The following is a 24,233-nucleotide window of genomic DNA, read 5'->3' on the forward strand; positions in this document are numbered from 1 at the left end:
GGAGTTCGGGAAGACCTCCATCCATGCTTCGTTTACAAGAGCCCTATCTAACTTCCTTGATTTGGGATTTGATGGGCTCTTGTTTGTCCAAGTAAATGGGCAGCCACGAAAGGACAGATCAAAAACTCCACTATCATCAATACAATCTTGAAAATCTCCCATACCGCCAATACACAAGTCAACTGGGTAAAGTGAGTAAGCTTCATCCGTACTCAACACCTGGTTAAAATCCCCTAGCACTAGCCAAGGAGAGTTTCGGATTGAGGAAGATAAGGATAACTGCACCAATGAACTCCAAAGGGCTATCCTCTGGCTTCTCTCGTTGTAAGCATAAACAAAACCAACCGTAAAAGAAATCCTCGAAGCCGGATCAAAAACTCCACATACCATCAACTGCTCAGATTTCAGATAAACCACCACCGAAATCCGTGGATTCCACATTACTACAATTCTTCCATTCTCAGCTTCTTCACTATGATTTGAATCGAACCTCCAACCAGGAAAGGTGGTTGACATTAAGTTATCCAAAGACTCTTGCTTCACATGAGTTTCCAAAAGGCCGCCAATCATTGGCCGGTTTTGGTGAATCCACCTTTGCACATTTGACTTCCTAACACCTCCATTAAGACCCCTTATATTCCAAGAAAAACACTTCATTATGAAGGACAAAAAATTATTTCCGAAGCACGTAGGCTTCAAACAGAAGATAGAGGCTGCCCACCAACTGGCAACCCCACTGAAACACTCCCGTGAACTGAATTAACAGAAACTGAAGCCACCCCAACAAGAGCTAAGCCAGGATCACCACCCTCGGTCTCACACTCTTTCATGACCGCTTGCCTCTGTATTTTTCTGTAATACTTCTTGTCTTTTTTAGAAGAGAAAGGAGGAAAATCCGCTTCTGCAGCAGCCAAACGATTTCTGATGACCTGCTGCGCTTCACTTATCAAAACCTCCTCTGAGTCGAACTGAGATGACGTAACAGGGATATCCCCTTCCTTAGACTTTCCACTGATTGCCAGACTCTTTGGAGGGGACGATTTTGAAGCCACTCTGGTCCACCCGTTTACCGCAGCAGAAGTCACAGACTTTTCTGAATGAACCGAAGGAGATGGAAGACTAGAGGATCTCGCTATTGATTTGCCTTGTGGAGGCGAAGCATCCGCCTGAAGATCCTTTGACTTGGATAGAGGCTGAGTCTCTTCCTTGCTTTCATTTAAAGACCTAACGATCGACCGTTTAGACTTAGAAGATGATGGTACTACCGGAGACTGGTAAGAACCCTCAGGTAACGGAGGAGATTTTGCAGAAGCACGAGCCGACTTTCCAGATAACTGAGAAGAGAATCCAGGGCAGCGGAGCTCTGAGTGGCCAAATTCCGTGCAAATCTTACACTTATGAGGAAGTCTCAGGTACTCTGCAAAAACAGTCACCGAATTTCCCATTTTATCAACCACCCTTACAGCAGGAGCTCTCTTTGCTTCAAGCTTCACAATCACTCTTAGCTTCACAGTACCATTAGTGTACTCGCTAAGTGTAGGAAACTCCGACTGGACTGGAAACCCGACACCCGAAGCAATGGTGCTAAAACCTTTCAAAGACCATAATTCCGGGGGAATGTTTCTGAAACGAACCCACACCGGCGCATACTCCAGCTTCATCGGAGTAATTTTGAGGTTTGGAGACCACTCCTGGACTGTAAAAGCACAATTCCCAGAGTGCCAAAACCCAACATCGAGCACCCATTGTCTTGTGAGCTCACACGGAATTAAAATGAGACAAACTCTTTTTGAGTGATATTTAACCTTGATTCTTCCATTCTTTCCCCAAATAGGGTTAAGATCAGTGAAAATCTTTGCTGGAGATGGCGGGTCTCCATGAAACTGAGCAACCAAGTAACCTTTCCATAGGTTTGAAGAGTGGAAGACAACTGAATCAGGAGCTTGGACAATTGGAGTACCGTCCTGAGCAAATGAAGGCGAACCTAGCTTCTTTAAATTATGAGCCGAAGACTTAAGCTTTGAAACCCACAAGGCCGAAGAAGGCGAAATGGAAGGGCCAGAAGCTTGAGTTGCCGGAGCAGAAGAAGCACAGATGATGACCGGGGAGGCTTCCTCAGCCAGAGGAATCGCAACCTCCGCTTGAGCGGGCGCAACCTCCGGGAAGAGGACCGAAGCAGGAGAGACCTCAGACCAGAGACTAACCGGACGTGGATCCCGGATCTGAACACAAACATCGGGTGGCCAAGGAGGGACCAAAGAGACAGCGCCAGCCAGAGCCATGAAGAACAGAGGGGAGGGGGGGGGGAATTCTCAGTGACAAGCGTAAGGCACCGCACCGGCAGCGCAAGGAAGAGAACCCTGAATCGCTTCAGAATCGCCACTAAGCCCCTATCTTATTACAGATAACTAAGAAAATATTGATTTGAAAAACAGAGGAAATATCTCGATCAATATCAGTATAAATAAAATATGAAAGCAGCAAAAACAAAATCGACATAGAGAATCAATATACGTACAAGATCTAAGAGATTTAAGACTAGTTATACATATATACAAATACGAAAGCTGTCTCTAAGGCTTATTGGGTATTAGGGTATTTTGACATCTACATCAGGAATCTCTCATAGAGTATCTAAAGCCTTCAAATAATTAAAAATACAAAAAGAGAATACAGTGAAAAAGCATTTCTTTGTAAAGAAACTCACTACTTTTCATTCAAAGAAAAGAAACTGACTACTATTCTTTAAATATTCATTTTTGTTGTCGATAAATGATTGACTTAATTTATTTTTGTTATTTAAAAAATTAAACATATAAATAATTAATAATAAATATATTGGTGAGATACTCTACGTGGTATCTTATTACTAATTATGCATTTACTCCTCTTTCCACTCCTTCATTGTCATCTTGTTGTATTTGAAATGGGTTCCTCATATTTTTCAAATACTAATGTTATTAAACTCTCTTCGGCTAGTGAATGAGTTAGGCCTCAAAACCATGATCTTTTCCTGTCGGAAACTAGAGAACATTATTTTTTTTGGAAATAATTTATGCCCTACTGCAAATGACCAACAAGATTACTATTGTATGATAATTCCGCTTGGTGTTTACGATCAGCATCAAATTTTAAATTTTGATCACAATAATATCAGCAAATGTTTGGAAAATGCCTAATTAATCAGACGATGAGCCGTCTCACCAAATGCATTTTCCTATTTTAAATGACAACTACCGTTACTTCCATCGGTCTTTAATACATCACACTGGTCAACGACGACATTTGTTGTGATGAATACTAATTTGCGGAAATAAGGGTTTGATCATATGCGTGTTTATTAATTATTATGATGCTTTTGTTTGTGTATATTTTAAATCTCTCTCCTTTGCATATAGAAAATATCAATTTTGCATTGCAATGTTTAAGTATAAAGCTTCAGTTTCATCCGTATTATATATTTTAGAATTACTGAAGAAGAAGCTTACAATCAAAATAGTGGGTAAAAACAATGATGGAGTATATATATAACTCTTTTTTTTTGGTTGTTCAAAAAAAAAAGGAGTATATATTTTTCTTTTTGCATATACATATGTAAACCTAGATCTCTAGGGATTTAAGATTTATGCTCGAGCTCTTGGAATTTCCTCAAGAGCTAATCGACCAACGTTAGTTTGTTTTATTCTTTAGTTTCTATTTTTGTTTTTGCTCCTCGTAATTTTATTGGGGTGCGGATAGATCCTTGGGTTGAACACATTTAAGAGTGGACTAGAGATGCATGTTGTGTGCAAATAGATGGTATGCATTACTCTCATATTATTCATTCAATACAGACCGATGAGTAGTTATTACTTAGGAGTCTAAGATTCAACATGATTTTGACTTTATTTATTTATCTTGTCGGCAAATTTAGGGAAGATTTTATAAACCAAAATTATATTTTTCTTTGGTAGGATTATGTTCGTAGGTATGTCGTTTTTTATAAACAAAAATTATATACATCAAATAAGTGTTGAGCTGCATTGTTAGTCTTTCTCTTTTTTTGTTTGCTTTCTATTGTGAGTGATTTTTTATATATTTGTGGTGATCGAATCTCGTAGACTGAAACACTCACGAATCATTAGTTATATAGGTAATACTATGAGATCACTCGACTTTGGAACCTTTTTCAAAAACACCACTAGACATGGAACCATATAATAAAGTTTAAGGGAATATTGTGGTTAATAATTGGCAGTAAAAGTAAGAGTGTATGAACCAACATAAAGGCTCAAAGCGAAGCAAAAGAGAAGGAGAGGAATCAAAGTACTCTTAAAATGTACCTTTTGTACAAAAAGACTGCAGCATTATGTGAGGGCTAGAACTTAACAGGGACCTCCTCTCCATGCAAATAATATCAATCATATAAAGTTATAGATTCTACAGGCTGGCTTCAAATCTTTGTTTTTTTGTTATTTAATCTTAAATGGATCTCAGTATATGATCGATCTTCTACGCCCAAAAAAGCAAGTACTCATACTTGTAAACCAAAGCGATAGCCATGTCATAATTCATGGCTTTCCAAATTGAATTAATGGCTAGGTCTAAACTTTGATTAGATTATGTTCTAACTTAGTCAATGTGAGATTCACAACAAGCTACATTCTGATCAATTTGAGTGTTTTGGAGAGTCACTAAATCGTGTTATTCCATATCATTCTTGGTGAAGATGAAATGTACATATGCTGGTGATAAGTTCTATATACTCTTAAAAGTTAAACAAACTTTGTTGTTTATGAGAATTTTATAGTTCTGTTCCCTTCTCTTCATCTCTATATGATTATGGCGAGGAAACTATATACAAATTGTCGAAATGTTATTTGGAATATACTTAGTAACCGTACACAACCAAAAACAGTCGATGTGATTTAAGTTGAATTATTTAACTAGCTAGACGATGAAAGCAATTAAGGAAAAAAAGAATGAGAAGCTAGAAGAAGAGAACTGTTAAGAAACATCGATTATTAACAACAATTACGACACAATCAATAAACTCCCATAAAGACACATCAAATAAATAAAAATCAATTTACATATAATCAAATTATTCATCATGCCTTCTCGGATTGGTAAGGAGAGATAGTTTGGCGCTCAGACTCAGAGACACGAGTTGCATGGAACTTGGCGATAAAGGCAGAAGCCTTACGGTCGATACCTGGCTCAGCCACGCAATAACGTCTGTCTTCGTCACTAGCCAAAGCTTTGCGAGTGTAAACGCTGTCGTCCCAAGAGGCGTCTGCTTCCACTCTGTGAGATTTTCGTGGCTTAAAGAAGCTGAAGAGAGAGAACCTCTTGCTACTGTGTGGTATGTTTCCTCCCATTAGTAGTTGTTCTTGATTGTTGTTGGTTTTGGAATAGAACAAGAAGAGACACGAAAGAGACGAGAGAGGTTTTAAATTAGAGGTTGTGTTTAATGTGTTGATGATTTAAGTTGAGATATGGGTTTGCGGATGTATTTATAAGGACTGGCTCATCAAAAACATTAACGAGCGAACCAATAATATAACAGTTAATTTATTCTTTTATAATAATTCTTTTTTTAATTTCTTTCACTATTATGAAAATCAAACATACCCATTCTTTCTTTTTCTTTTCTTTTCCCGTCAATCTTAGCAACTCTTGCCTAACTAAGACCACGTTCATTTTTCCAAGAAAATTTTCATTTTACTATCTAATTAAATCCTGAAATAGAAGTCTAGACCTAAGTACTTTTCTGACCAAAGAATGATGAGCGGTCAATAATACTTTAGAATGGGAGAATACACGTTATGATCGGAAGATCATTCTATTTTTGAACCCTAACGTCCGAAAGATAATTCTCCAAACACTTAACTGTCCACGCCACTTTGCATGCAAAAACATTTCACCAAAGAACCAAAATCTTCCAAGTATTAATATACATTGTCAACCAAATCAATTGTTTGCACTGAGTCTCTCGTAGTTTATTTTTTTCATTGAGCTTTCCAAAACCTTAGTGGGGTATATAATAGTTATGTGCAATTTTTTTCATACATTTGTATATTCCGAATTATTTTATTTTTGTAGGAAATCAAATCAATTAACAATCGTGTGTATATAAATGGTTATGTGTAAATAATGTGTCCGAATTTCAACATGACCAACGACAAGAACCCCAATACATCTGTAGAGTATGATTTAAATGACTTTGAACTCAAGTATCATTTTGAAATACTACAGTGATTGCATATATTACGTTAAAATAAAAATATTATGTAGATTTAAGTATCAAAGTCTATAATTTGGTGGGATGCAGTATTATTATATAGCTTAAACAAAAAAAAACAAAAAAGTAGAGAAGAGAAGAGAGCACACAGTCAAAAGAGAAGTAAAAAAGAATCTTTCTGGAGAATTAAATGATTTTATTACGACAATAAGAGTTCTTTTCTTTTTGATATAATATTTTACAATAAGAGTTCTTCCTTCTTGTGGAGGAATATATCCAACCACTATAACTTGAAGCTCTATATAAATAATTACTAATTAATACATACATTATGGCACTTTTCACAAGAAAATATCCTAATCTTCTTTGGTAATCTTTCACCTATACACTGTATTTATTTAGCTGTGTATTTTATTTAGCTGTAAACAGAGCTTAAGTACTCCTCCTCCATCCGAATTCATCTCCCAGTTTGACCAGGAAATTAAAACGGAACATATCTCTTTATTTGGAAGTTGGTTTACTGGTCTCGAATCTGGTAATAGGAATATAAGACGGGTCGTAACTTGTAAGTTACTAGAAGATCTAGAAGAACCGGAAGATTTAGAAGATAACATTACATCTATCTATCTTATTAAAACTCAAGTATAAATTAGGTTTGTTTGGAAACATGTATAGCAATTTTTAGAAATTTTTTATTTAGAAACATAAATTGTAATTTAAAAAAAAATTATTTGAAAACATAGATTGCGCAGTTTAAAAAAAAAAGTTTGTTTGAAAACATAGATTGTAGTTTTAAAAAATAGGTTTGTTTGGAAACATTGATAACAGTATATTAAGAGAAAAAAAGTAATAGGCTTATATTTTTTAAAAATTTTGAAAGTCCATTATATTACGAGAAACTATCTATTTAGTATCTAATCCGGTTCGATTTAGGTCCGTTTAGGTTTCGGGTTTTCGGGGTCAAAGATTTCAGCCTCATTCTAATATTTCTAAATTTCAGTTCGTGTTCGCTTCAGATTTTTGCGGGTTCGGTTCGAATTCGGATAATCCATTTAAATTACTTTTAAAATTTTAAAATTCATTAAATATTTATATACTTTAAATTTCTCAAAAACTATAAACAAAATAATATATTAAATATAAATTTGAATAACATATGTCAGAATACATAAACTTAACATATAAATTATTTTAGTTCAAATATTTGGATAGAGAATCAATAATTATTTTAAGTATTTTTGATGTTTTAAGTATACTTTTAATATTTTATATATTCACTATTGATTGTTTGTATATATTTTCAAGTATTTAAACCAGCTTAAAAGTATCATATATATTCTAGATATTTTTATACATATTAAATCTAAAAATAATTAATATATATAAGTATATAAATCTATTTCGGATACATTCGGGTATCCAGAATACTTCGGTTCAGATCAGATTCGATTTCGGTTCTCCAAAAACAAAATTTTGAATAATTCAGATATTTAATCAATTTCGGTTTGAGTTTGATACTACTTTTTCAGATCGAGATCATTTCGGTTTTTCAGATTCGAGTATTTTACCTAGCCTTTATAATATTGACATGAAAAACAAATAGAAACATATTTTTGAAAAATATACCCGCACGGATCAAAGTCTAGTTAGTATTATTGGTAAAGATTAAAGAATGATATACTTAATATGATTTTGTTAGCATTAAAAAGGATTAACTCTTGTATAACAAAGGGTTTACATTATCTTAGTATGGGATGATTTTGGTAGTTCATTTCTTGTAATAACAATTAAATCGTAATCGCTTAAATAGGGCAACGAAAAGAGAATGCTGCAGTAAACTAGTCTCACATTGTAACTACGTTGTTATGAACTTTTAACAAAAAATGTAGAAAAGGAGAAAAATAGCACTCAAATTTATCTGATTGGCTGATGATGCTGATGATGATGGTGACGAGTAATTAAAAAAAAAGAAATAAATTATTAATTTTAATAGCACAAACACGTAAATAATTCAATATCTTTACTGAATTTTATATATAATTAAGAATGAATTTTATTTTAATTGGTTGACAAAAAAAAAAATTTATTTTAATAGTATAAAGTTTATTCAGCAGTTGTGGTTGGATTTTTTAAGACAGGAATCGAGGAGATTCACCCACTGTCGTTCCTGGTACGTCTGTGCCATGGCTTTCTTTCAAAGGACTGGATTGTCCGAATTGATCACGTGTATAGGGAAGTTAACCGTTTAGCCGATGGGTTAGCCAACTATCCCTTTACTTTACCATTAGGAATTCATAGTTTCGATTAGATGTAATTTCGATTCTTGAAGATGATGTCTTAGGCGTTTCTCGTCCTAGGCATGTAGTGATGTTGTAGTTGTCCGATTTTTTTTAATAATGTAGGGAGGCTTTTCTCCCTTTTGCCCACCAAAAAAAACACGTGAATAATTTAATATCTTTACTGAATTTTATATATAATTAAGAATGAATTTTATTTTAATAGTATAAAGTTTATATGTTATACGTTATATTAAATAATTGATTATAAAATAATATAATAAAATTATTAAAAATAAGATTATTCTTATATATATTTATATATATTATGTTGCTATCTGAATACAATATTTTATTATAAAGGTTAAAAAGTTAAGATAAAAGAAATAATTGATAATTAAATATTAGTCGAGCAAAAAAATTATATATAGATATTTTCTAAACTATTTCTAAGATATGAGTGTTTTAGAAAAAAATTAACACAATAGTAAGTATATATTTTGATAAAATAAATATTTGACATATATAAATATTTTGATGTTTGATTTAACTATTTAAAACCATAAATAATAACTTATTATGTTAGTTTTAAATTAATAAAATATTAACTAATAAGTATTCATAAGAAGTTTATGCTTTTGCATATGCAGACAAAATATCTAGTGACTAATATTTGATGTTATACATGTCTGAAACCAACTCTTTTTTAACTAAACCGACTGAATTTATGTTTCAGAGTAAAACAAAATTATTCTTTTATGTTATGCTTTTAATTTATATATATTTTGGGGTACCTCTTATTATAATGTTTTCCCGTATTTTCATGTTTTAATAATTTTACAATTTTGACCAAGTTTACAATAAGATTTTCCAAATTGGATAACCAATAGAACTCAACTACGTACACTTATTTATTGGCAATAAAAAAATAAATGCCAAGAAAAAAAAAAGACGAGGGTTGTTGTCAAGCTCTTCCCTCTTCTTCCTCGTGCAACTTCCGAGAATTCGATCACAAAAAAACTTCAATATCGGATTAGGGTTTCTAAAATCTCCGAAATTCTGAGGTAATTCAATCGCTCATTCTTATAAGCTTTTGCACATATATCAAAACTATTGGTTTTAAGGTTCCTGCAGCCAAATTATTTGATTATCCCTAAGTTATGCGGATGTAATGTCAATTGTTAGTATTTATTTATTAAGATTAAGTCGCAGATTCTCTACCTGTACCCAGGAGCTTGAGATTACTAGGGTTAACGAATATTAGACCTTCTGGAATTTAGGTTAAATCCTTTTTGCTTCATTCTCTGTAAAATTAAACTGTTTAGTTATTACAGTTTGATGACTCTTGTTGTCTCCATGAGTAGTGGCTTCAAGTTTCTGAAGCTAAATGCTTGGTTGGGTTTGGGTTTGGTTAGAATCTGAAATCATTGATATGACATTGTTACAGAGTTTGGTAGTTTTGTTTATAACTTGATTTATTGTCTGCAGGACATGTCAGGGGCACGGGTGATAGCAATATGTATGTCCGGAGGACAGTTTCTAACGGAGAAAGGCGGATCATTAACTTACAGAGGTGGCGATGCACACGCAATAGACATCGACGAAGATACGATGTTCAAAGACTTTATCTCAGAGATTGGTGAGATGTTTAACTTTGACGCCACCAGCACAGTTTGTCTCAAATACTTTCTCCCTGATAACAACAAGACTCTCATCTCCATCTCTAACGATAAAGACTTGCAACGTATGATCAAGTTTCACGAGAACTCTAACTCTGCTGATGTCTATCTCATACCCGAAGCTCCCGAGGCTAGCAGGTAAGCAAAAAAAGCCTCGTCATTAGAGCCGGTTCTTAGATTTTTGAGGTTGTAGACGATTTAGTAACTGCTTCGATAAAAAAATAAATTAAATTTGGAAGTCTATAACGAGTTTATTTTTCTTCTTACAGATCTAGCAGAACGACACTGTCCGAAGCGATTCCACCAGCTCCTCTAGACGACATGATAGATGACACAACAGTACCAGAAGATCTTCCCCTCTCAGTCTCAGATCCTACTGTTGTAACAATAGAGCAAGTCATGATCCAAGCTGCAGAAGATTCACAGATCGTTACAACTCCATCGATGATTCTCGACGTCAACAATCCCTCAGGAGACATCCTCACAAAGGCGAGAACGCAGCAGTGGCAGAACACAATCACAGGCCTCGGACAGAGGTTCAAAAACGTCGGCGAGTTCCGCGAATCGCTGCGAAAATACGCGATAGCGAACCAGTTCGGGTTCCGGTACAAGAAGAACGATAGCCACCGTGTAACAGTGAGATGCAAAGCGGAAGGCTGTCCCTGGAGGATCCACGCCTCGAGGCTATCGACAACTCAGCTGATATGCATCAAGAAGATGACCCCTTCGCATACCTGCGAAGGCGCGGGAGGCCTCAATGGTCTCCAGACGAGCAGGAGCTGGGTGGCCAGCATTATCAAGGAGAAGCTGAGAGTGTTTCCTAACTATAAACCGAAAGATATCGTCAGCGATATTAAAGAAGAGTATGGGATCCAGCTGAACTACTTTCAAGCTTGGCGCGGGAAAGAGATTGCGAGAGAGCAGCTCCAAGGATCGTACAAGGACGGTTACAAGCAGCTTCCGGTGTACTGCGAGAAGATAATCGAAACTAATCCAGGCAGCATTGTTACATTCGCAACCAAGGAGGACTCGAGCTTCCACCGCGTTTTCGTGTCGTTCCACGCCTCGGTTTACGGTTTTGTAGAAGGTTGTAGACCGTTGGTGTTTCTTGATAGTATCCCCTTGAAGGCAAAGTATCAGGGGACTTTGTTGGCTGCGACTTCTGTCGACGGAGACGACGAAGTGTTTCCGCTAGCGTTTGCGGTTGTTGACGCGGAGAGTGAGGATAACTGGGAGTGGTTCTTGATTCAGCTGAGAACTGCAATCTCCACCTCCGCGGCTTGTCCGATCACTTTCGTGGCGGATAGGCTCAAGAATCTCCAGGAACTTATTCCTAAAGTATTTGTTAACTCGTTTCACGCTTACTGCTTAAGGTACTTAACCGAGGAGCTCATCAGAGACTTGAAAGGACCGTTCTCCCACGAGATCAAGAGGCTAATCGTCGATGAGTTTTACTCGGCGGCTTACGCGCCGAGACAGGACTCGTTTGAGGGGTATGTGGAGAAAATCAGAGGCCTTTCGCAGGACGCTTACAACTGGATCGTGCATAATAGCAAGCCTGATCACTGGGCTAATGCTTACTTTCCCGGTGCGAGGTACAACCACATGACATCAAACTCAGGTGAACCGTTCTTCACCTGGGCTTCAGAGGCCAACGAACTACCTATAACTCAAATGGTTGATCTGATCCGGGGAAAGATAATGGGAATGATTCATATGAGACGGATTAATGGAGATGAGGCTAATGGAAGAAGGTTGACTCCTTCCATGGAGATAAAGCTAGAGAAGGAGTGTTTAAAAGCGCAAGGCCTTAATGTAACGTCCTCATCCGCTGATAACGATTTGTTTCAAGTCCAGGGAGAGACGTATGAGGTGGTGAACATGGCTCAGTGTGAGTGTAGCTGCAAAGGTTGGCAGTTAACGGGCTTACCGTGTCACCACGCGGTTGCTGTTATAAGCTGTAGTGGACGTAGTGTTTATGACTTTTGTTCTAGATATTACAGTGTTGACAACTATAGGTTGACGTATGCTATGTCGATAAGTCCGGTTCCTTTGTTGGATGGAGAGATGTGTAGAGAGAGCACAGGGGGTGATGTTATGACGGTTACACCACCACCGACACGGCGGCCTCCGGGGAGGCCACCGAAGAAGAAGACACCGGGTGAAGAGGTGATGAAGCGGCAGCTGCAATGTAGTAAGTGCAAGGGGCTTGGTCATAACAAATCAACTTGTAAAGTATATCCTCCTCTTGAATGCTAGTTTTTTTTTAACTTTCTTCAACTTTTTTACATTTAACAATTCTTTATATGATTTTAGTTTAATTCAACAAAAATTATTGCTAAAGTTATTACTTATGAACTTGTATCATCTATAAGATTATAGAAATACATGAAAAAATAACAATGAATTTATTTGTTTTTTATAATAAAAAATATTTGTTGACTTTGATAAATATCATAACCCTCAGAATGATTCACTCTTTCCCTACTCACTACAAAGAATAAAGGGTTACAAAATCATCTTATTGAGATTGAATCAGAGTAACAAAAACAAGAAGCAGATAGATAAGATATGAATTTCTCTGACTGTTCCCTCTGGTTTTCGTGTTCTGCAAGTAACAACGGATAGATTACAAGCCGAGCCAAGGACACTGGTCCCTAGCATGTTCAGGTACTAACTTAGCCACCATCTCCAGAGGCACACCTTGAAGCTCTGCTTTCACACAACACATTAATAAAGAACATGAGTCACTTGTGTATAAGATGCTATTGATATGTGTCACTTGTATATAGTTCAACGTGCAAAAAAACCAAGAAGAAAAAGGAAGAATGTGGTTAGTACCATGAGGCTTGAAGTTGAATAGCGGTGGAAATAAACTTCCATTGGGATCTCTAAGCTCGTCAAAGAAAGGATGGACCAATACATCAATCTACTTGGCAAGATCAAAGGTTCAACAAAATAGAAAATGTTTATACAGAAATGAAGGAAGGATGGTAAGAGAAGTTGCAAATACTCACAGCAGTGAAACGGAGATTGGGAGAGTACTGAAGAAGCCTTGAGACCAAATCAACAGCTTCTGGAGGCATCCCCTTGTGAAATACCTGAACTCCAGTGAGGAATGTTAAGGGCTAGTTAAAGAAGGCATTGAACTTTTTAAAGGTCAGGGTTTACCTTATGCCATGGATGAGCTTTAATCTGAGGGAACTTGAAGTCAGTGTAATTGGGGTTCATGCATTTGATTTCCTCCCTTGTTGGTGTTCCCAAAACCTGTTCAGTTCACGAATACAGTCAAGTATATAATCATTACACAACACATAAAAGTGTATCTCTTTAAGAAAAAAAAGAAGGTGCAACTCTTCACACTATTAATAGAGGTGTAATACCTTTATAATCTCTACAAGTTGAACAATGGCTGGTATGAACAAAATAAAGATTAGTCAACAACTGAACTAGGATTCGAGATTCGAGTTCATTGCATAAAAAAATTAAAATGCCTATTATATCCTTAATTAATATATTGTTTTATTTGGTTTGGTTAATTAATGAACTAAACGATAGGGAAAAGGTGGAAAAACTATCAAACTTATATATTAAAAAATACAAAACCACACTTATAATAAAATAGATTTTAAAGTCTGCAGCAATATATAATATGAATTGGAGGGAGTATAACCTGTCCGAGAAGAAGCTCGGCAAGAACACATCCTGCAGACCAAACATCAATGGCTGTAGTATACTCAGTGGCTCCAAAAATAAGCTCAGGTGCTCTGTAATACCTTGAGCATATATATGAAATGTTTGGCTCTCCTTTAACCTGTTTCAAGAGTCATCAGTAATCAAATAAACAGATAAGCTCCTCTGCTTTAAGGAGAGGAAGATTCATCAAACGTTACTCACCAATACTTTAGCACTTCCAAAATCACATAGCTTCACTTGATGAGTGTGTGGGTTAACCAACAAGTTCTGAGGCTTTATGTCGCGGTGGCACACACCGATACATCGGTGAATGTAAGATAAGGACCTGAATATCTGCACAAAACATAGAAAGACTTACAGAAATTTCAAATAAGACAAGTTAAAAGGATTGCAATCTACCTGATACGTATAGACTTTGGCGTAAACAAGAGGCATTCGTTGGTTAAGATTGCTGTAATGATTGATAACGTGGTGTACTGTCTCTGGAACGTATTCAAGAGCCAAGTTGAGGTAAAGCTCGTCTTTATCGGTTGTTGAGAAGAAGCAGTGTTTCAAAGACACTACATTTGGATGGTCAAGTAGTCTCATTGTTTGAAGCTCACGGTTCTTGTACCTCCGATCTTGCAAGACTTTCTTTATCGCAACAGTTTCTCCTGTTTCTAAACATTTCGCCTGGGAAGAAGCAAAGAAATTAATGATCATGTCTCAGTGGCAAAGACACTTGGTTCTAAGAAAGAAGAGAAACCAATGTTAAAAAATTCACTAGGCTGCAGTTATGCGTTTTATATAGAATTATTGTTTGGACGGACTAGAACGATTTTTTGAATGCATAAACCAATTTTTTAAAAAATCGGTTTAGAAAAAACATTTTATTTAAACCCGATTTGCCAATTAGGCAGCCGTCTATACCGATTTTTAGAACATTGAGAGAATCTAAGACTCACTTGGAACACAACTCCAAAGGCTCCTTGCCCAACAGCTCGCTCTGCCATGTAACTGATTGTCTGAAGTTTAACATCCAAGAAAATGCTCTTAGAAATAAATAGTCTAATCAAATAGTTGAGGATTAAGAACGGTCACAAAACCTGATTTGGTTGGCCATTTCTTCCAGCTATTGTAGTTACTATATAACCAGTCTCAGTCACATTGCCATATACAATTGTATCTTCCATTTCCTGGTGAACATCAATCAAGTCAGTCAACAAAAACCATAAGAATACAATCTGAAACAGCATCAAAACTAAAGAAATAGAAAAAAGAGACATACTTTATCATCTTGAATTCTCATGTGAATCATCTCCTCATGTAACCTATCAACACCTGTAACGTTGCCAATAAATTCTCTAACCGCAGCACTAGGCTCCACGCCCACTGTAGCCATTCCAGGAACTATTCCTTTGTTACTCTTCAAATCTTTTTTTTTTTTTTTGAGCAAACTCTACAAATCTTAATCAGATCAACCCTGCAGCAATGAGCAAATGGTTGTTAACGATTTCAACATGGAAAGTTTGTGATTTTTTGACAAGATATTGGAAACAATTAGCACCTAAAAAGAAGGGTACAGAATCCTAATAAGGAAAATGGTACACATATACATACCAAAAAAAATAAAAAATTTCAATCAAACAAGAGAAATTGATACGTAGACAATCAAAAATCAAATCATACCAAAAAAAAAGAAAGTCTTAATGATGAGGATGATGATGAATCTCTCTCTCCTTTGGTGTAATGAATAATAATGAATTGATTTGTTAGTATACAAATGAAGCTCTCTGTCTGATTTTGACGAGAGATGCCTATGCTATCATTTGGTGACAGTCATCTCGTAAAGTGAAATCCAAAAGATTATATAAGAAGATCTTTGAAGTTTGAAGTACATTGGGTTTAGTTTTTTTTCCTCATTTTCGAGTTTGACCATTCAAACTTAACGCAACCTACTAAAAACCTTCATGATCCATCCTTTCTATTGTTTTTAAATATATTTAGGTTGTAACTGGTTAGACTGGCATACTACCAAAAAATAATCTCACAATAATGCGGGTTTTAATGTTAAGAACAAGATTTTTATCAATTAATTCATTTTGTAAACAATTGGTGGCATATTAAATAAAATTAATCTTACTGTACAACAATCTATTATTGGTCTTTTTTTAATAGGTCCATTCTCAGCACCATTTGTGTTCACACCTTTAAAAAAAAAACAGAGGAGTCAAACTCCCATTGCCAAAGTAGCTTAAAGCTAAATTAACCATACTGTGATGACATTTCCGGCTAAGTATATATAGTTTTAAATTGGTTCTTAATTTAATCTATGGACCGAATAATATAGTAATAATAAAAACAAGGTGGGAAATCTTGAAAATTTGGACAAAGCTGGGAGGTCGGATCGTTGAGAAAACTACAAAGTAGGAGTGATTTATGCATTTCTTGTTTATAATACACACACAATACAGTACATGCATGCACACTGGATATGGGATTATGGATATATCGGACGTGTAGAGGCAAAAGATATATATATATATATATATAAAAGATATATATATATATATATATATATTTTTTTTTTATAGGCAAAAGATATTTAACATGATTGAAGTGGGCTTTGCAAAAACAGTAATATTTTAAACAAATGGGCCAGCATTTTAAACAAGAATTTTAACATGATTGAAGTGGGCTTTGCAAAAACAGTAATATTTTTTAAAAATGGGCCGGAATTATGGTCCCGGCGGGGCTCGAACCCGCGACCTTCGGCTCATAAGACCAACGCTCTAACCAACTGAGCTACGGGACCTGTTTGCTCAAAATGCTACTCTTATTTTCTAAATAATAACTTAGATAGAAATTTTTTATGTTAATGCAGTAGTTTTACATTTTGACGGAGCCATTTTAGACAAGACTAGACATATTGTCATGTTACGTTTGAATGGAGGCCATTTTAAACAAAGACTAGACATTGTAATGTTACGTTTGGATGGAGGCCATTCTAAACAAGGCTATACATACAAACACACACCTAGACCATTGTCTTAGATTTTCCTCAACTACATGTTATACTGAACGAATTTCCTATGTCTTGGAGTCTTGGAGACTAGTACTAACAACGATCTTGAATCCTGAATTATCCCAGAAATTCTGTTTCTCCCAATATTTTTCATTACCTTGTTATTTTTCCGACACCAGATCTCTTATCTCGTTGATCTCTATGTGCCTTACCCCTTTCTGTTCCCCCTTCACCATACAACAAAAGAATTTTAAAAACCCTTTGATCCATGCAAACAAGAATGTCAAGAGTAATGAACTTAACACTTACCCTATTCAGCTTTCTTGTCTGGCTTCTAGTTTCTTGAAGACAGAACTCTAGCTTCAGTATCTTCTTCTTCAAATCTTGATCTGGTGTCTCTGTTTCTCCTGCTGTTGTTTTTAATCAAAGAATTGAAACTTCCATTGAGAATATAACAGATGGATCAAGATCTTAAAATTTTGAAACTTTTATTGAAAATTCTAGTTGGGATTCACATGAGATTTAAGTTCATTAGTCTTATATTTCCAGTGACCAGACATTAAGCTTATCTCAACTTTGAGTTTTTTAACCTCTTCGTCTTTCACTTCAATTAGTCTATTAATTTGATCTCACACTATATTTACTAGATTTGAAAGGTTTCTTATATTGAAATCCAAAATACAAATACATACGTTTGAAAAAACTTACGAAATTGCAAATATAAATGAAAATCCCTTTGTGAAATTTAAAATTATTAAATTTTACAAAATACTTCTCTACATAAATTTCTAAATCAGTTAGAATAAATAAACAAGTAACATTTTCGCTGAACAAGAAAACACACAGATTTTTGAAAAGAACTTGGCAAAGCACATTTATGAAAGTTTCATTACATTGACCAAAAAAAAAAAAAAAAAAAAATTGACCAAAAAAAAGAAAGTTTCATTACAATCCACATTGCAAGTTTTAATATTACCGAAATAGATTGAATGGAGAAAGCTAAAAAGAGGAATAAAAAAATATTATAAGTTGGTATATTAATAGAAACATCAAATTAGCCGTAGACTAGTTCCAATATCCACAAACCATTCTCTTCCTAAAACCAATCTCCCATTTCAGGATTCACATTTTTCAGATATATAAAGAACACACAAAAATAAAACTTATTTTCCTTTTCAAACTTGTCATTTGCAATCTTGGATGTTGGATTCTGATGATGAATGCTATAGCTTTTCTTGGAAACTCAACGATGAGACCCTCAAAATGCCTTCTCCGTGCCTTCACAAGACTATCTCCATCTAGAGACACCGCGTTTCAATCACATCATTCCCGCTGCATAAACCAAAACATCAACAATCAAGATCCATATAGAATCACCAAACTGAGAAATGTTGTACAGTTTTGTACTAACAGGCCAAGTTCTGTTACAACTCAGGTTGCTTCTGAGGCAAGAAACCTCTCTGCTTCCAGGATATGCACAAAGGATCCGACATTGGATAAAATAATAGCCAAGAACGGCTTAAATGTGAAGCCATTAACCGTTGAGAGGCTAGAAGAAGATGAGAAAGATGAAGAGGTTGTCAATGGAGATGTCAGAAACATAGATAAGGACGGTCTGGAGAATGTCAGAAGAAAAGAAATCGAGGAGGAAGCTTGGAGGTTGCTGAGACAATCAGTAGTGACATACTGTGATTCTCCTGTAGGAACCATGGCTGCTAATGATCCAACCGATACAGCACCTTTAAACTATGATCAGGTCTTTGTTAGGGACTTTGTACCTTCGGCTCTTGCTTTCTTGATGAAGGGAGAAGGCGAGATTGTTCGTAACTTCCTTCTTTACACGTTGCAGCTGCAGGTATGAATACATTCTCTCAATGTTATACTGACATCAAAGAGTTTGCATTCATGACATAGAACCTTAGGGTATTAAAACAACACTATTTTAGTGTAATTTCAACACTACAAACATATTATTCTCCAACTACAACCCCAAATCTCATAATAAAAAGCTATTTTCATTATTATATTACATTTTTGTTATTATTTAATATTTACAATATAAATAATAATAACTTTTTAGCATTCAGTATATAATAATTATTATTATGTAATTATATTACATAAAAACAATTTACAATAATTTGTTTCAAAAATCTATTCAGTATATAATAATATTTAAATAAATTATTTCAATACATATACTATTTTATTATAAAATTTTAATTTACTAATTTGTATTTATTTATCTTCTTATTGACAACATATTTTTTAATGTTTTATTATTTATCTTCTTATTGACAACTTATTTTTTAATGTTTTATTAATAAAAAGGTGACCAGTGTTTAGTATGGTGAATAGTATTACACCAAAATTTACAATAAAATAGTGTAATTTTTAGGGTTGGATTGAAGATGTTTTTGTGTGAAAGCCACACTAAATTGAGTTTTAACGTTGGATTGGAAATGATCTTAGTGTTTGTCGTTGTGTTCTGTTTACAGAGTTGGGAGAAAACTGTTGACTGTTATAGTCCAGGACAAGGACTAATGCCTGCGAGTTTCAAAGTCAGAACTTCACCGCTTGAAGAGGACAAGTTCGAAGAGGTTCTTGATCCAGACTTTGGTGAGTCAGCTATAGGTCGTGTTGCTCCTGTTGATTCTGGTCAGTACTTTCGCATAAACAGATCAAGAGACTATTACATTGTGATAGTAGTGCTAGCTAAGAAGAAATAAGTGTTGATTAAATAAATCATCTCAGGTTTATGGTGGATAATACTGTTGAGAGCATATGGGAAGATCACAGGGGACTACTCGTTGCAAGAGAGGGTAGATGTGCAGACAGGGATAAAGATGATTGCAAACTTGTGTTTAGCGGATGGGTTTGATATGTTTCCAACGTTATTAGTCACTGATGGCTCTTGCATGATAGACCGACGTATGGGTATTCATGGTCACCCTCTTGAGATCCAAGTAACTCCCCAAAACAAGTTGTTTCTTGAATTTTAAAAATCTCAAAACAAGAAAAGTTAACTATGTTTTGTTGCCACAGGCTTTGTTCTATTCTGCTCTACGGTCTTCTCGTGAGATGATAACTATAAATGATAGCTCCAAGAACCTAGTAAGGACCATTAACAACAGGCTAAGCGCAATATCATTTCACATTAGAGAAAACTATTGGGTTGATAAAGGCAAAATCAATGAGATATACCGTTATAAAACTGAGGAGTACTCTACTGATGCAACCAACAAGTTCAACATCTATCCGGACCAGGTTTCTCCGTGGTTAATGGACTGGATTCCTGAAAGCCATAGGTGTGGTTTTCTTGTAGGAAACCTCCAGCCTGCTCACATGGACTTTAGGTTCTTCACTTTGGGAAACCTTTGGTCAATTATTTCTTCTTTGGGAACACCAAGACAGAACCAAGCTATACTGAATTTGATTGAAGAGAAATGGGATGATCTCATTGGACATATGCCACTAAAGATATGCTTCCCTGCTTTGGAGTCTTCAGAGTGGCATATAATCACTGGGAGTGATCCAAAGAACACGTTAGTAAAGTAGCTTATCACTTAAAATGGACTAGACTTCCTTTATGTATTCGTTGCATGTTTTGTAGGCCTTGGTCTTACCATAACGGCGGGTCATGGCCAACACTTCTTTGGCAAGTAAGCATAGATTCTTAGCAATAGCGTAAAACACACGCAACGTATATTCACCAGGACTTTACATTATGTATTTGGATGTTTTCAGTTCACATTGGCATGCATGAAGATGGGTAGACCAGAACTAGCAGAGAAAGCAGTTACATTGGCTGAGAAGAGGCTCCAAGCTGACCGGTGGCCTGAGTACTACGATACAAGATATGGGAAGTTCATTGGAAAAAAGTCCAGGCTTTACCAGACCTGGACAATTGCTGGTTTCTTGACTGCCAAGCAACTATTGCAGAATCCTGAAATGGCATCTTCCTTGTTCTGGGAAGAAGATCTTGAGCTTCTAGAGACTTGCGTTTGCGTTCTAACCAAATCAGGCCGGAAGAGTTGCTCTAGGGCTGCAGCAAAATCTCAGATTCTTATCTAAATTGGTTTTGTTGACGAACTGGATTAAGATGTAAAGTTCATGTTGCAACAAATATCATGTGAGTTTTGTATATAAGAAAATAGTGGGTGACACTTGACACTAGTAGTACTTTTCAACAATTAGTAAAAGAAAAGTACTATGTTGTCCGGTAATGTTATACATGTTAACCAAAGTAATAGTAAATAACAATTTTGACTGTATAGAAGCTGGTATATTGTATTAGTTAAAAAAATATTTGGCTCTTAAACCCTAATTGGTTTGGCCGGCTGCGTCTGGGGTCCAATGTTAAGTGTTAAACAAAGAGACAAATATATATAAGATCATGCCCACAAGTTCTGATGGGTCGATTTTTAAGGGTCAACGTGTATGTATACATTGAGAATGACACTTTATATGCCGATGCTATAAGAAAATGACCACTCCTTCATAACCTAGGGGACATGTTTTTGTAGATTGTGGGATCCCAAATATGGCAAAATTTTCAAGGATATACTGAGTTTTGTGGTTACAAGATTAGCCACCGTAAAAAAGGTTAATTAATGGTAAAGTCCCATGTTAATAAAACATTCTAAATAAGGATTAGCCAGGTTCTAATCCGAGATGCTACGAGGATAGTTATACAAATAAATAAATAAAGGGTAAATAAATCAAGGGACTAGGAGGTGAGAAAGTGGTGGGTGGTCCTTGAGCCTTAAAGGAAACAAAGAAGACATCTCATACTTGACCCCAATTATTATGCCACCTTCTCTCTCACGTCTCCATCCGTTTTCGTTGTCATCTCTTTGTTTTCTTGAGGCTTTACTCTTCAGACGTGTCACCTTTTCAATGGCCAAAAAATTTCTCATCTTTCAATTGTTTTTTGTAATCCGTGATCTATATTCTTGGTTTTTACCCATTAGACTTTTTTTAAAATCATGGATCGATCAACATAACCATGTTGATCTAGGACAACTTACAAGTAATATCGTTATTATGGCCCTAATAGGCTAGTAAACTGGATCCTCATTGCATATCATATAGTATTATAGGTATTTTACATAACACCATAACTCAAGGTTAATGGTTGACAACTTGACATGCAAACAACTGGACAGGTTTGTGATTCAATCTTGATTGGATATACTTTTAGCAAGTTTAGTTATTGTCCTTTTTTTTTGGGCAACTGATTTAGTTATTATCTTATAGATCGTATTTTACAAAATGCTTCTGAAATTTAGTTGTTGTAACCGATTATACACGTTGCCTAACACACAAAAAAAAGTCATAGTCCTGCATAGCTAACGTAAACGTAATCATGTTCTTTAATTTTTCAAACATTTGTACTTAAGTTCATATCATCAAGACTGAAGTAATCTCTCCAATCAGCTGAAATAACCACGTTCAGACAATAAACCGATTGGCTTTGGTCTCTACTTATTGTATCTACTTATAACAAAATATACATATATGTAAGGACAAAGTATGATATATGCACTCATTTTGTTTCACAAAGTTGTTTAGATGTAGGGCACACGAAAGTCTATTTTAACTTATTATCATTTTATTATATGAATTTTTTAAAAGCTATAAAGAGAAAACAAAAAACTGTTCGAGAAGAAACCAATTTCAGATAAAGAGGTCTCTCACATGCGACCCACTTTGAACAAAAGAGTCGGACCGTAGGGTCTGCATGCACATGCCTTCTCGTATATATTTATACTTCATTTTAATTTCATTTTTGGCATATAGCTTATAAATATCGAATTTAGTTTTCTTAAAATATAAATTCAAATCTGTGCTGGATGAATGGGCCCGAAATTAGATACATACTTTGTCCTTTACATTTATAAAATATTTATATCGCTTTTTTTTCGAGAAAAAATATTTATATCCTCTAATGTGGATTAGTTAACTGGTCGAACCTAGAACTTGAAGAGTACTGAATTCTCATCCTCGAATTCAAATATTCGATGGAAAGCGTTTAAACACTATATATTAACTAGATTTTTTTTTTGCTAAATATTAATTACAAAGTTGCCATGAAGATTAGCATTGAGCCATTTATGGTGTCCAAATTTCATTTTGAAGCAAATACTTACAACTCACAAAAGTATGAAATGACATCGAAACAGTTTGAACAACAACAAGAATACGCAATATTTTCGTCCAACTCGTGATGATTTTTGACATTTTTCCCCATTGCAAACACTTGATTAAATACATTATCAAACATTCGGATTATAAATGCGTAAAAGAATAACCAAAACAAATAATACACACCAACGGCTCATGCAATCGGCTATAAAGCTGAGCCGAGTTTAACGGACGGCTGAAACTCAGACAGAATCTTCGTTAGAGCCGTCATGGCTCGGACTTGCATTTCCAGCGCCGCTATGTAATCCGCCGTCTCGTCTAAAAGCTCCGGTAACGCCGTTCTCCGGCAACCCGGCACCAACCCACCTAACGCCCGGACACGATATCCCACCACCGACAACTTCCTCCTCCTCCCTCCACCTCCCCTGACCCCCGAAGCCGGCTTTGTATGCTTGTGCCGGCGCAGACTCCTCCCGAACCGGCTCACCAATATGGCTCTGCTCCACCGAGTCGTTCCACGAGCCGTAGCCGCGAGCACTTTGTCGGCCGTGTCCCGAACCGTTGTGCTTCGCCGAGAACGCCGGAGAGCATCGTAGAGTCTTAAGGAATACGCCTTCTGCGCTGCCGTGGCTCTCCATCTCCGACTAAAATGTCTCGCCGGAGCTTCTGAACATCTTCTTGATCGACGAAGAGCCACCAAAAGCTTTGGAGCGAAAACTCTCTGCCCTCCTCTTTGCAGTCTCCGGCCAAAAGGGATTGTTTCAGTCCCTTCTACCTCCGACGACGACGTTGAATGATTCATTCTTTAGCGTTATTCAAGAAGTTTGATATTATTGAATCTTCTGAGGAACAAGTCGAGCTCTTTCTTATTTCTTGATATAATAATTCAGTCATTGGAGGAATCTCTATATATAAACATTTGGGAGAGGCCACTTCTAATGCAATGATTTTCTAGCATATTTTATTTGTTTATTTTCTTGTCTTTTTCGAATTAAATACTATATTTTAGATCTCTTTTCTTGAATAATTGTACCTCTAAATTCACATTGGCCAATTATGATTGACCCGGTGAATGCAAAAAAAAAATATCAGTTTCCTAAAATTATATTGTTTTTAAAGTTGAAGATATAAATAAGGAATAAAATATCTTCATTTTATTTGACGGGAACAAAAATAGCTATCTTCATTTTTATATTTTAATATATATT

General features: G+C 35.7%; 5 protein-coding genes and 1 non-coding gene across 6 annotated transcripts; 2 read left to right on the plus strand and 4 right to left on the minus strand.

Moving 5' to 3' along the window:
- Positions 1–3,347: 3,347 nt before the first annotated feature.
- LOC103850009 lies at positions 3,348–8,433 on the minus strand. The gene has a single exon (XM_033291809.1). The coding sequence runs from the start codon at positions 5,358–5,360 to the stop codon at positions 5,091–5,093; it is 270 nt and encodes an 89-aa protein (XP_033147700.1). The 5' UTR covers positions 5,361–8,433; the 3' UTR covers positions 3,348–5,090.
- Positions 8,434–9,392: 959 nt separating this feature from the next.
- Positions 9,393–12,600, plus strand: LOC103850010. Its single transcript, XM_009126712.3, has 3 exons — positions 9,393–9,563; positions 9,988–10,316; positions 10,448–12,600. Exons 2-3 carry the CDS (start codon positions 9,991–9,993, stop codon positions 12,435–12,437), a joined length of 2,316 nt encoding a protein of 771 aa, XP_009124960.1. The 5' UTR covers positions 9,393–9,563; positions 9,988–9,990; the 3' UTR covers positions 12,438–12,600.
- Positions 12,564–16,956, minus strand: LOC103850011 (shaggy-related protein kinase gamma). The gene is made up of 11 exons (XM_033291853.1): positions 15,142–16,956; positions 14,960–15,049; positions 14,819–14,878; positions 14,274–14,546; positions 14,076–14,207; positions 13,833–13,992; positions 13,562–13,593; positions 13,350–13,445; positions 13,196–13,279; positions 13,020–13,107; positions 12,564–12,890 (listed from the first exon to the last, which is right to left on the minus strand). The coding sequence occupies exons 1-11, from the start codon at positions 15,253–15,255 to the stop codon at positions 12,808–12,810; spliced, it is 1,212 nt and encodes a 403-aa protein (XP_033147744.1). The 5' UTR covers positions 15,256–16,956; the 3' UTR covers positions 12,564–12,807.
- TRNAI-UAU lies at positions 16,595–16,668 on the minus strand. The gene has a single exon. It is a non-coding gene; the product is annotated as a tRNA-Ile (tRNA).
- Positions 16,957–17,140: 184 nt separating the features above from the next.
- On the plus strand, positions 17,141–23,197 carry LOC103850012 (probable alkaline/neutral invertase A, chloroplastic). Its single transcript, XM_009126715.3, has 6 exons — positions 17,141–18,733; positions 19,377–19,536; positions 19,633–19,844; positions 19,924–20,423; positions 20,492–20,540; positions 20,626–23,197. The coding sequence occupies exons 1-6, from the start codon at positions 18,092–18,094 to the stop codon at positions 20,950–20,952; spliced, it is 1,890 nt and encodes a 629-aa protein (XP_009124963.1). The 5' UTR covers positions 17,141–18,091; the 3' UTR covers positions 20,953–23,197.
- LOC103850013 (transcription factor bHLH150) lies at positions 23,050–24,052 on the minus strand. The gene has a single exon (XM_009126716.3). The coding sequence runs from the start codon at positions 23,825–23,827 to the stop codon at positions 23,231–23,233; it is 597 nt and encodes a 198-aa protein (XP_009124964.1). The 5' UTR covers positions 23,828–24,052; the 3' UTR covers positions 23,050–23,230.
- Between the last annotated feature and the right edge of the window lie 181 nt (positions 24,053–24,233).

This window comes from Brassica rapa, chromosome A01 (assembly GCF_000309985.2).
Source record: "Brassica rapa cultivar Chiifu-401-42 chromosome A01, CAAS_Brap_v3.01, whole genome shotgun sequence".
NCBI classification, from domain to species: Eukaryota; Viridiplantae; Streptophyta; class Magnoliopsida; order Brassicales; family Brassicaceae; genus Brassica; species Brassica rapa.

What these genes read in the sequence shown, in the direction of transcription:
- LOC103850010 (XM_009126712.3), top strand. Translation starts at nt 9,991, where the DNA reads ATGTCAGGGGCACGGGTGATAGCAATATGTATGTCCGGAGGACAGTTT. An exon ending in GAAGCTCCCGAGGCTAGCAG is followed by an intron (nt 10,317 to 10,447) that starts GTAAGCAAAAAA and finishes TTCTTCTTACAG; the next exon opens with ATCTAGCAGAACGACACTGT.
- LOC103850013 (XM_009126716.3), bottom strand. Translation starts at nt 23,827, where the DNA reads ATGAATCATTCAACGTCGTCGTCGGAGGTAGAAGGGACTGAAACAATC.
- LOC103850009 (XM_033291809.1), bottom strand. Translation starts at nt 5,360, where the DNA reads ATGGGAGGAAACATACCACACAGTAGCAAGAGGTTCTCTCTCTTCAGC.
- LOC103850012 (XM_009126715.3), top strand. Translation starts at nt 18,092, where the DNA reads ATGATGAATGCTATAGCTTTTCTTGGAAACTCAACGATGAGACCCTCA. An exon ending in GTCACCCTCTTGAGATCCAA is followed by an intron (nt 19,845 to 19,923) that starts GTAACTCCCCAA and finishes TTGTTGCCACAG; the next exon opens with GCTTTGTTCTATTCTGCTCT. An exon ending in GGGAGTGATCCAAAGAACAC is followed by an intron (nt 20,424 to 20,491) that starts GTTAGTAAAGTA and finishes CATGTTTTGTAG; the next exon opens with GCCTTGGTCTTACCATAACG.
- LOC103850011 (XM_033291853.1), bottom strand. Translation starts at nt 15,255, where the DNA reads ATGGCTACAGTGGGCGTGGAGCCTAGTGCTGCGGTTAGAGAATTTATT. An exon ending in TGAGAATTCAAGATGATAAA is followed by an intron (nt 15,050 to 15,141) that starts GTATGTCTCTTT and finishes GATGTTCACCAG; the next exon opens with GAAATGGAAGATACAATTGT. An exon ending in CCAATCTCCGTTTCACTGCT is followed by an intron (nt 13,108 to 13,195) that starts GTGAGTATTTGC and finishes CTTGCCAAGTAG; the next exon opens with ATTGATGTATTGGTCCATCC.